Source organism: Myxine glutinosa, chromosome 2, assembly GCF_964187855.1.
Source record: "Myxine glutinosa chromosome 2, kmMyxGlut1.1, whole genome shotgun sequence".
Taxonomy (NCBI): Eukaryota; Metazoa; Chordata; class Myxini; order Myxiniformes; family Myxinidae; genus Myxine; species Myxine glutinosa.
In genome coordinates this window covers 144,273,862-144,286,289 of record NC_136262.1, presented here as the reverse complement: position 1 = coordinate 144,286,289, position 12,428 = coordinate 144,273,862, and the positions used below count along the sequence as shown (strand labels likewise).

The 12,428-nt window shown below is 42.4% G+C and overlaps 1 protein-coding gene across 2 annotated transcripts in view; it reads right to left on the bottom strand.

Annotated features, from left to right (window-relative positions):
• LOC137422269 (actin filament-associated protein 1) overlaps nt 1–11,561 on the bottom strand; it is a 237,775-nt gene extending 226,214 nt beyond the window's left edge. Inside the window, exon 1 of one of the 2 annotated variants that reach the window (XM_078771780.1) lies at nt 11,378–11,561. In XM_078771780.1, the coding sequence (XP_078627906.1) occupies nt 11,378–11,534 (157 nt within the window). In that variant the 5' untranslated portion in view covers nt 11,535–11,561. The remainder of the gene's footprint in view (nt 1–11,377) is intronic. The other variant, XM_068109020.2, reaches the window with a different exon arrangement.
• Nucleotides 11,562–12,428: the final 867 nt, after the last annotated feature.

Genomic DNA, 12,428 nt, shown 5'->3' with positions numbered 1-12,428 from the left:
ATGATGATCGTAACATAATTAATGTATTCATCAATGAGCTAATAGCATACCTAAACCACCAGTGTTTCATCCGATCTGTAGCTTTTTGAAAATTTATTTATTAACGAAGTCTCCCAGTCGCTGCCGCTGAAAAGCATCCCCATGGCATGATGCTTCCAAATCAATGCTTCATGGTAGGGATGGTGTTAGATGTGGGGGATTTCATGGAATTCCCTATGCTAATGGTGGCAGCAGCGACACACTCTCATTGGCATCTGACTGTCTGACTAAAGTATCAACTGTTGATCATATCCCATGTTTGGCCTTAAGGATTCTCTCAAAATGAGGCTTAATGTCAACTTGGAGCGGTGTTATGAGTTATCCTGACCCTAGGTGAAAGCATATGAAGCCAAATGCGGATTGGTGCTGGCTGAGATGTTGGTGCGGGCTGTGCATGATTGTAATGACTGTGATGTCATCCATGCTGGCGTTACTGTCCTACACGCCACTTCAGCATCTGCCATGCAGGTATTATTTTTATCTATAGTTAATAAATCTCTTGCAAACCGTCCGAGTTGAGATGAGGTGCTTATTAAACCCACGACATTAGATGGGTGATGAGCTGTGCTTGGTTTCTGCCAGACGTAACTCTTTGTGTTCAGGCCAAGGATTTCAATTTTCGTCTCATCGGAACACAAAATATTTTGTCTCGTGCTCTCAGAGTCTTTCACATGACTTTGTGCAAACTCCAGTCGTGCTGCCATGTGCCTTTGTCTCAGGAGTGGTTTCTCTCTGGCCATTTTCCCATCAAGCCTCGACTTGTGAAGTGCTGCAGAGACTGTTGTCCTTCTGGCAGGTTCTCCCATCTCAGCCAAGGAACTCTGTAGTTCTGTCAGAGTGATCAATGGGTTCTTGGTCACCTCCCTGACCAAGGTCCTTCTTGTCCAGTTGCTCAATTTGGTCGGATGGCCAACTCTAGGAAGAGTCTGCGGTATTCCATATTCTTTCCATTTTCTAACGATGAAGCTCACTATGCTCTTGGGAACTTTCAACACTGTAGAAATTGTTTCATACCCTTCCCCAGATCTGGGCATCCTCACAATTCTATCTCGGAGTTCTACGGACAGTTCCTTGGACTTCATGGTAGAGTTTCTGCTCTGACGTGTGCTGTCAACTATGAGACCTTATATAGAAAGGTTTTTTTTCTTTATAAAGCATTTCCAATCAATTGAATTGGCTACAGGTTGACTCCAATTAAGTTGTAGAGACATCTCTAGAATGATCAAAGGAAATTGGATGCACCTGAGTTCAATTTGGAGTGCCATAGCAAAGGGGTTGAATACTTATAGACTCAAGACATTTCAGCTTTTCATTTTCAATTATTTTGTAAAAATTTCTTTAAATAAATTCCACTTTGACAATATAGGGTATTATGTGCATATCAGTGACAAAAAATCTCAATTCACTCAAATTTAAATTCAGGCTGTAACAACAAAATGTGAAAAAGTAAAGGTGTGTGAATACTTTCTGAAGTCTGTGTATATACAACGGAACATTTCACTTGCTGAAGATGAGACTAAAGTCAGAAACCCCCAAAACAAACCACACCTGAAAATGGCTGCAGTAAAGGCTCAGCAAAGCATCTCAAAGGAAGATACCAAGAGTATGGTGGGTCACAGACTCAATGTAGTTGCTACATGCAAGGGATATGCAACCAAATACTATTATACTATAATTTACTTTTTAAGTTAGTTATGATTACCAATATTTATGTTCCAATACATAAGTATTGGTAATCATAAATAACTTAAAAAGAAAATTCATAAGTCTTAAAAGTCATATAAGACTTTTCCAGTCTTAGTAACATAAGAAACATAAGTCAATCATAAGTAACTTTAAAGTAAATAAAAAGCTTCCCTAAAATTGACGACACTGAAGATAAAAAGTGCTATTGTTCTACAATGGTAAAACATATATATATATATATATATATATATATATATATATATATATATATATATATCAGTTTAGATTCGTCATTGCAACTTGTGATGCGACGCGAATAGTGCACAGAAAAGGTTGTAAAAACCTATTTTGGGGGGAATTTATTTCTAATTTTCAAAGGGGTTTAAAGTGTTTTAAGCATCATAAATGGGTCTAGAGTGTTTAAAGAGTCTCTGGCTCTTAAAAGGGCCTAATGGGGTCGATATGGGTCAAAGTGTGAAAGAGCAAAAGGGGTCAAAAGTGCCCAAAGGGTCTTAAAATGTCAATCGGTCTAAAAAAAAAAAATGGTGTAAGAGAGTGAAGCTGTAGTAAAGAAATTACCTCGAGTTCATAGTTAAATGAATTTGGGAGTGTAACATGGCAATAACGGGCCAAATGACCTCATTACTGTTTAAAACCCCTATTCAGGTGGATCGTTTAAAAAAAAAATCTAATCGTAGAAAGTTTCATTGCGATTAACCTTGGGACCTACAAGCAGTATGGTCACAAACAAACAGCAAAATTACTCACCTTGTTGTGAGTGCAGTGATTGTTGGAGGTTCACATGTCGGTGATGGCGGCACGTGACGTGGGTTACGCGACAGACATTACATTTCCGGATCTACCCCCACGCGTCACGTAAAGTCTCCAAAACTCATTTTTTTCACCCTTCTCAATTGTATCATTGAATGTGTGCCTGATCTGGCTGTAATTTCATGTATTTCTATAATCTGTATGACTTGTAATTTTCAAATGACAGCATATGGGAACTTATAGCCGGCGAAGCCAGTGTTGTGAATGAACGCGTACGTATTATGTTGAAAAGCCAGATTTTGCTGGATCCGTTGAGAATTTCGAAGCTTTGACGCACCAAATCGCTCAATGGAGGCCGCCATCTTGCGGATGCGGAAGTATGCATAACAAATTGAAAAAAGTTCAATAGGAGTTTGTTTCACCCGTCTTTTTTTGATTCACAATCTAATGCACCTCTAATTTGTAATGAAAATACTTTAAGACCAACCTCGGCCCGCACGGGCCTTGTTATCTTCAACGAAAATCGTCACCAAACACCGGAACCAATGAGATTCGAGCATTTGAAAAAATATTTCAAAAACCAAATCACTCAATGGAGGCCGCCATCTTCCGGATGCAGAAGTATGCATAAAAAATTGCCAAAAAGTTCAATAGGAGTTTGTTTCACACGTCTTTGTTTGATTCACAATCTTATACACCTCTAATTTGTAATTAAAATACTTTAAGACCAACCTCGTTCCCCGGGCCCGCATGGGCCCTGGTTATCTTCAACGAAAATCGTCACCAATTACCGGAACCAATGAGATTCGAGCATTTGAAAAAATATTTCAAAAAAGCTTTTTACCACATTTCGGAGGCTGAAAACGGCGTCAAATATTCTAAAATTGACGAAGAATTATTTTTTAGAAATCTTGCGGCCGTAGGGGATAGTTTTTCATGGCCGGAAATATCCGAAGTTGAGACGGAATTCACCGAATTAATCAAGAAGAAAATTTTATAAATTTTAATCTCATCCAGAATGCAAATGGTGTCATTTTGAACTGGGTACGGTACATACTACACCTACCTACTACCAACTACCTAACCTACTGATGCCATAGTGATGGATAAAATAGTGGCAAGAGGCTTTGGCTTCGCCGGCTCATTGCGGCTTTGCAGTCGGGTACTAGTAACGGCCTTACATGGTTAAAAATGCACTAATTGTCCCAATCACCCAATAAAATCACGATCACCCTACAAAATCACGACTTAAATAAATTTACACACTCAAACTCTGTTTTGTTGTCAGATCAAAATCGAATGAAAAATACTGATGAAAATCGCTTGTTTTAAACTTTTGGATGTATATTTTGAGTGTATATTTGAGGGTGTGTATTTGGAGGTGTATAATTAGTAAAGTTAGCTGAGTGGTAACCTTTTTCTACAAACTATTTTATCACCCTTGATAGTTATGTGGTTAGATGAGCAGTAAAATTACCTTAAAATCGATGTATAGGGTATATTTGCACTGTTTGGGGTTTTTTAATAATTAGCACATTTGAGAGGTCACGTGACTCCTTCTCCGCCGAACTTACCGATCATGGTAACATCTTAATTAAGAGCTGTTTTTTACACCTGATAACATATTTGACGATCAGAGCTCACCATTTCACCAATTATATAGATATCCAGTTTGAAATCCGAAAAAATTAGGCTTTTTATAAACCTTTGTATTTGCGGATCGACCCTCGGAGATCATGGCGACAGATGATGGCTCAGGTGTTTATAAGTTTTGAACAGTGAGAAAATAACTGTTAAAAACCCCATTTCGGTGCATAGTGGTAAAATAATTTATCCTATGAAGGTTTGTGCCAGTTAACCTTGGGAGCTCAAAGAAGTAGGTTCATACAAGTTCACTTATCCCCAAAATTTCAGTTCTTGTCATCTCCATCTCTCTCTTTATAACATCTAACTTTCCCTGATTTGTTGATCTTACATTCCATGTCCAAATTTTGTGAACCTTTGACAATCACAAAGTTCGACTTTCAGTTCTGGCAACCTCAGCAACTGCATTTCCTTGCTGGTTTCGTCCAGTCCTGCTTATTCATATAAATACAGGGTGTTTCAAAAAGATTGATACAACTTTGACTTCCTGCCATTTCTTTGTTTTTTGACCCATACCGTTTTCCTTTTCAAAGTTTGGTGGAGTTATCATGGTATGTATTGCCTGGGATTTCTAGCTCCATAGCTCAACTATGCCATTGGCAGTGGAGCAGAAGCCTATTTCCACTTGAACAGTGCCATCAACAACCACAACAACATTTCCTAGAGGGCAGAACCACCTGAGGAGATAACTGAGAGGTAGGTAGCTGAAAGGGCCTAACCCTAATGTCACATGCTTCTGCGCCTTCAATGCCAGATGGGGAATGCTCGGGCCTTACTGGTTTGAGAATGACAATAGCAGGACGATGACGATCAATGGTGAGCGCTACCGGGCCGTGCTCCAGAAGTTCCAGAATGATCTAGCCCAAAAGGTCACCCAAACCAGCTCAGCATGATCTGGTTTATGCAGGATCGTACACCCCCACAAACAGCTGGTGACACCGTCACTTTCCTGCAGCAGCTTTTCAGAAACAGTCCCGTTGCCCTGGGTACAGCTCATGACTGGGCACCCCATAACCCAGACTTGAACCCTCTGTATTACTGGTTCTGGGGGCTGCCAAGGACTCCGTCTACATCAACCGCCCCGCCACACTGGACGATCTGAAGTAGGAGGCATCAGACGACCTCCAGGCAGTGCCACATGAGACCTCCAGGAAATTTGGACAGAACTTTGGAGTCAGGATCAATGCCTGTCTGAACCGCAGAGGGGCAAACTTTGAGAACGTGAATTACAAGTATTTTGCGTAAATGCCAATTTCAGACCTTGGGCTCTCACCAACTCCAGCAGCGACTTCACTGCAATAGCAATCAGTGATAGAAAATACCATGTCATAAGCTTGCAAGAAATGTTTGGTTCACGTTCCTGAGGTTTCTGTTTCTTTATAAATAAACGTTTAAAGTTGTATCACTCTTTTTGAAACACCCTGTACTTTGCTCTTCCCCAATGACCATTTTGGTGCCATCAACCCGAAACCGAACAGACCACAAGCCCACCAGGCACCATACATTGCTTTTTATCTTTTAGATTTCTCGAATTTTATCATTGAAGACATGAAATTATCATGGTTAAATACACAATTATTATCAAAAGCCGAGTCCAACAGAATGGTGCAGAAATAGTGATCACCTCTTACTTTGACTTGTCTCGTCTGGGTTTGCTTCCCTAACAGACGATAAACTGCCTAATTGGTGCTTCACAGGAAGTGCATTGCTTCAGATGGAGGTAGAGTTTTGTGTCCCATATGCTCGTATTAGTTTGTGGACATTAAGGATCCCACGGCGTTTATAGACATGTACACACATATATATATATAATATCATTTATTTATTTATTTATTTTAACAGAGATTCAAAGGATTTAGATGTATCTCTGGCAGCCATAAAGGGTTTTTGTCACACTCCCCTCACCTGCCCATACGTGGAGCTCAAAGTTTCAATCACTGGATTTCAAAACCTTCAAATCGGTTTATCGTTTTCAAGGTTGAAAAAAAAAAAATCTAAAAACACCGGAACTCTAGAGATCTCATAGGACTGCTCATTTTAACCTATATAAGTATATTATACCCTACTCAACGTAAATAGAGTCAAAGAGAGGGTGCCCCGGGGGGCTCGATACACTTTAAGTAGGTAATGAATTAGTAGTAGTAATATAGTAGTAGTAGTGTAGTCGTGTAGTAATAGTAGTAGTAGTAGTGGCGTCGTGTAGTAATAGTAGTAGTAGTAGTGGAGTCGTGTAGTAATAGTAGTAGTAGTAGTGGAGTCGTGTAGTAATAGTAGTAGTAGTAGTGGAGTCGTGTAGTAATAGTAGTAGTAGTAGTGGAGTCGTGTAGTAATAGTTGTAGTAGTAGTGTAGTGTAGCCTAACCATAACCCTAAGCCCTTGTGACGACCACAATAAAATACAAGCTTGCAGTCTGGCTAATCAGCATGCTCCGGACAAGCCATTGTGACGACCCCAATAAAATACAAGCTTGCAGTCTGGCTAATCAACGTGCTCCGGACAAGCCCTTGTGACGACCACAATAAAATACAAGCTTGCAGTCTGGCTAATCAGCATGCTCCGGACAAGCCATTGTGACGACCCCAATAAAATACAAGCTTGCAGTCTGGCTAATCAACGTGCTCCGGACAAGCCCTTGTGACGACCACAATAAAATACAAGCTTGCAGTCTGGCTAATCAGCGTGCTCCGGACAAGCCATTGTGACGACCACAATAAAATACAAGCTTGCAGTCTGGTTAATCAGCATACTCCGGAAAAGCCATTGTGACGACCACAATAAAATACAAGCTTGTAGTCTGGCTAATCAGCGTGCTCCAGACAAGCCCTTGTGACGACCACAATAAAATACAAGCTTGCAGTCTGGCTAATCAACGTGCTCCGGACAAGCCCTTGTGACGACCACAATAAAATACAAGCTTGCAGTCTGGCTAATCAGCGTGCTCCGGACAAGCCCTTGTGACGACCACAATAAAATACAAGCTTGCAGTCTGGCTAATCAGTGTGCTCCGGACAAGCCATTGTGACGACCACAATAAAATACAAGCTTGCAGTCTGGCTAATCAATGTGCTCCGGACAAGCCCTTGTGACGACCACAATAAAATACAAGCTTGCAGTCTGGTTAATCAGCATACTCCGGAAAAGCCATTGTGACGACCACAATAAAATACAAGCTTGCAGTCTGGCTAATCAGCATGCTCCGGACAAGCCATTGTGACGACCCCAATAAAATACAAGCTTGCAGTCTGGCTAATCAACGTGCTCCGGACAAGCCCTTGTGACGACCACAATAAAATACAAGCTTGCAGTCTGGCTAACCAACGTGCTCCGGACAAGCCCTTGTGACGACCACAATAAAATACAAGCTTGCAGTCTGGCTAATCAGCGTGCTCCGGACAAGCCCTTGTGACGACCACAATAAAATACAAGCTTGCAGTCTGGCTAATCAGCGTGCTCCGGACAAGCCATTGTGACGACCACAATAAAATACAAGCTTGCAGTCTGGTTAATCAGCATACTCCGGAAAAGCCATTGTGACGACCACAATAAAATACAAGCTTGTAGTCTGGTTAATCAGCGTGCTCCGGACAAGCCATTGTGACGACCACAATAAAATACAAGCTTGCAGTCTGGCTAATCAGCGTGCTCCGGACAAGCCCTTGTGACGACCACAATAAAATACAAGCTTGTAGTCTGGCTAATCAGTGTGCTCCGGACAAGCCATTGTGACGACCACAATAAAATAGAAACTTGCAGTCTGGTTAATCAGCATACTCCGGAAAAGCCATTGTGACGACCACAATAAAATACAAGCTTGCAGTCTGGTTAATCAGCATACTCCGGAAAAGCCATTGTGACGACCACAATAAAATACAAGCTTGCAGTCTGGTTAATCAGCATACTCCGGAAAAGCCATTGTGACGACCACAATAAAATAGAAACTTGCAGTCTGGTTAATCAGCATACTCCGGAAAAGCCATTGTGACGACCACAATAAAATAGAAACTTGCAGTCTGGTTAATCAGCATACTCCGGAAAAGCCATTGTGACGACCACAATAAAATACAAGCTTGCAGTCTGGTTAATCAGCATACTCCGGAAAAGCCATTGTGACGACCACAATAAAATACAAGCTTGCAGTCTGGTTAATCAGCATACTCCGGAAAAGCCATTGTGACGACCACAATAAAATACAAGCTTGCAGTCTGGTTAATCAGCATACTCCGGAAAAGCCATTGTGACGACCACAATAAAATACAAGCTTGCAGTCTGGCTAATCAGCGTGTTCCGGAGAAGCTGATCAATTGTTTGCAAATTCATGAGGGACACACGGTTAAAGTCAAACATAAAATGCTCAAGATTTCACAACAGGATGTGCTGGTTCGTGCTCACTCACTGCTATTTCTGCTTCGTATAGTTTGCATTCACAGGCTACAGACCCTCATTCTGCAAATGCCCCCCCTGTAACCCCACCTCCCACCCCCACGTGAACAATTTGACACCGCAGATGTTTTTTTTTCTAAAAAAAAAAAAAAAAAAATCATCATTTCCTGTTCGAATTGCTTTCAGTATGAAATAGCAAGAGATGTGAGATCACCGAGATGTTTGCCTCTGGTTCAAACATGGCCAAATACATGTTCCTCTGGTTCAAACATGGCCAAATACATGTTCCTCTGGTTCAAACATGGCCAAATACATGTTCCTCTGGTTCAAACATGGCCAAATACATGTTCCTCTGGTTCAAACATGGCCAAATACATGTTCCTCTGGTTCAAACATGGCCAAATACATGTTCCTCTGGTTCAAACATGGCCAAATACATGTGCCTCTGGTTCAAACATGGCCAAATACATGTTCCTCTGGTTCAAACATGGCCAAATACATGTTCCTCTGGTTCAAACATGGCCAAATACATGTTCCTCTGGTTCAAACATGGCCAAATACATGTTCCTCTGGTTCAAACATGGCCAAATACATGTTCCTCTGGTTCAAACATGGCCAAATACATGTTCCTCTGGTTCAAACATGGCCAAATACATGTTCCTCTGGTTCAAACATGGCCAAATACATGTTCCTCTGGTTCAAACATGGCCAAATACATGTTCCTCTGGTTCAAACATGGCCAAATACATGTGCCTCTGGTTCAAACATGGCCAAATACATGTGCCTCTGGTTCAAACATGGCCAAATACATGTGCCTCTGGTTCAAACATGGCCAAATACATGTTCCTCTGGTTCAAACATGGCCAAATACATGTTCCTCTGGTTGTTTTTACAGGGAATTAGGGATCAACTGAGGGATTACATCACCCTTCTAGTGTAACAGTATTTCATCATTGCTCGTCTGGTTTCACAACTGCACCTGGGATTTCAAAAGGCAAGTCCAACTGAAACGAAAGGCTCCAGCCTGTAAAAACAATCCCAATCATTGGAAAGATGCAGGTGTTCCGAAATATTGAAGCATTATTCCTTCACAACAAAAATCCCAAGAAAGATTTGTGAGGAAATTCCAATCATGGTTGGAGAACCAGTGGAGGACATGTGAGCAGATGCATTTGAGGGATCAGAAATCGTGGGAATGAAAAGCTGATGACGTCACACCTTGACGAAACGAAGTGAAGCAATGAATCCACGAGGTGAGAGTAAGGAAGAGGATGAAAGGGACCGGTGAGCTGAAATCCCAAGGGATTACAAGGTGTGGCCAAGAATGTGACGTTGAGGAATGCGCAAATGATTGTGAACATTCATCATGTTGAAGGCCTCATGGAAGTCGAGAGCTGCAATCACAGTAACTCGCGCTCTGAAATACCCTCATTTTAAACATCTCGCTTCCCATGTATTTCAACATGGATCCTGATCTGAAGAGAAACAATGAGTATGTTATGATTGGACAATGAGGTGATCACGTGGTGCATTTGTTTGACCACCAGGGACTGCTTTTGTCCTTTTTGGAGCTCGTCTTGCTCGCCAGGCCACAGCTGTGCGGAGACTCGTGCTGAGTTGGCATGGTGCGGATGGCCTACTGAGGGAGCACGAGTGCACTTGTGATGTCGGAATGATAGACAGGCCACAAACGACATGTGAACACCGCTGTCCATTGTTGCCTGGTCAACATGGACATCTTCATTCATCATCTCGACTTCATTACAAATGCTTCAGAAACAATGGACCAGGGTGTGCCCTCTTCTCCAATTTTCATCATTTCATTTCATCATTTCATCATTTCATCATTTTTCCATTTTTAGCTCTTTCACGAGCCTCGATTCAGTATACAAAAAAGAAAAGAAAAAAGTCTACCCTCTGGGTTCAGCGTGCTGGATAAAAGGAAATTCAGCAAAACAAAAACATATATGTACAAACATTCGCACAAGCACATCTCCTAAGGGGGTGGGGGAAGGGAATAAATAATGGAGAGAAGTAGAACGACGCACATTACTTGGTGATGGTGGATTTGTACAAATGACACCACCTTTACCTGGAACGAGGCTGGATTGTGCCTGTGTTGGCTCATCCGCCCGATCCTACTAAATTAAATGTTCCAGAGCATTGAAAACAATGATATGCAAACATCCATGGAAAGGAGTTGATACATTAGTTACACTGGAATGGGGGTGGAGGGGACTTGGGAAATGATCCGTTGGTGACCGACAATGAAGACATTCTGTACAACAAAGGCACCGCCATAAGGATTTGGGGGTTTCAACATAGATTTTCCAATATATATATGTGTGTGTGTGTGTGTGTGTGTGTGTGTGTGTGTGTGTGTGTGTGTGTGTGTGTGTAACATGTTAACATATTCAAGAAATAAATATACAATAATTTGCATGTCCTTCAAAGGGACAAACGACATCGTGTTACAAGCACAACCGCTCCACACCCAAAAGTAAGACACCGATAATGCTACATTTGGCTTATGTGTGCAACCACACCCAAGATGTCCTTGTCTGAAATAACCACATACACACACTCTTCATGTGTGTGTGTATGTATATATATATACCTTCACCACTCACCAACAAAACACACCAGATCATACACACACACACACACACACACAACTAAATAATACACACACACACACACACCTATATATTAATATACACACACACTCGCAGAACAACTGGCACGTTCATGCATTTTGACGGACGCACACCATAACCTTCACACGTGCCTCGCTTATTAAACTGAATGTATTTTTCACAACCCACACCCACACCCACACCCCCTCCCAACCCATTACCTTTCAGGCTCTGCATATCCCATCCGTTCTGATCACTCCGAATCCCATTCATTGCCTCCGTGGATCTCGCAGACAGCTTGGCGTCCACGTCCAGTGTTCCGTGTAATCCACGTCCGGGACCCACCGTGGTTGATGTGACCTCCGTCCGGCTGCACATCGCACCAAGCAGCTTGCTGAGGTCCACCCCGCCGACCACTCCTCCTACTCGCACCTCCCTCGTCCCTGAAATTAAATTCATCAAATCCACCTCGATTCGGTTTGACGAGTGCTCCCCCTGGTGGTTCCTTGCATTTACAACTTCGGTGGTGGAAACACTGGCAGTATAACTGGAGGCACGCACACTCGCTGCGAGCTGGCTACTCTGAGTTACAATTGTTTGCATGTTGTGGTTACCGTTCCACACCTGCGCGCAACACAGTGCGGTAATATTCATCCTGACGAAGCGGTACTGACACGGAAGGAAGGCATGTCCACCAAGGTGTCCCCATGTTCACAAGCACGGTGGTGCATCGATGTGTGTGCCATCCCTCAGATGGACATCAAACTGGAATTCCGTCTGCCGATATCAATTAGTGGACGTTAAATATCCCACGGTGTCCTTCGCAAAGAGTAAGCGAGTTATTACCGGCACGGCGGCACCTTGGCCAAATTACAAATTTATGGTCTAACCTGCAGGGGCCGCGGCATCAGCGGCACAGCCACTCCCCATCACAAATCCCACCCTAACAGGTAACAACCCTGAGCGTCATACAGAGGCTGACTGACAGTATTATAGGTCCTCGGGCAACAGGGCCTTTTGGACCCCGAGATACCATTTTTGAATTAAATGATTGTCTTTATGTATAATAATGATAACAAGCATTCTGAGTATTGCGCTGCAATACATTTCCCCTACCAAAGTTCAAAGTGCCATAACTTTGTCAAAAATGATGGAATATGCAAATTTATGCACGGTTGATGCTGGTTGTTAAACTTGATCTGAGGTATGCTGAGACACACGTGTGTCACGCCTCACCTCGTTGATAAGACCCTCCGTGGAGCGGCCTGCACG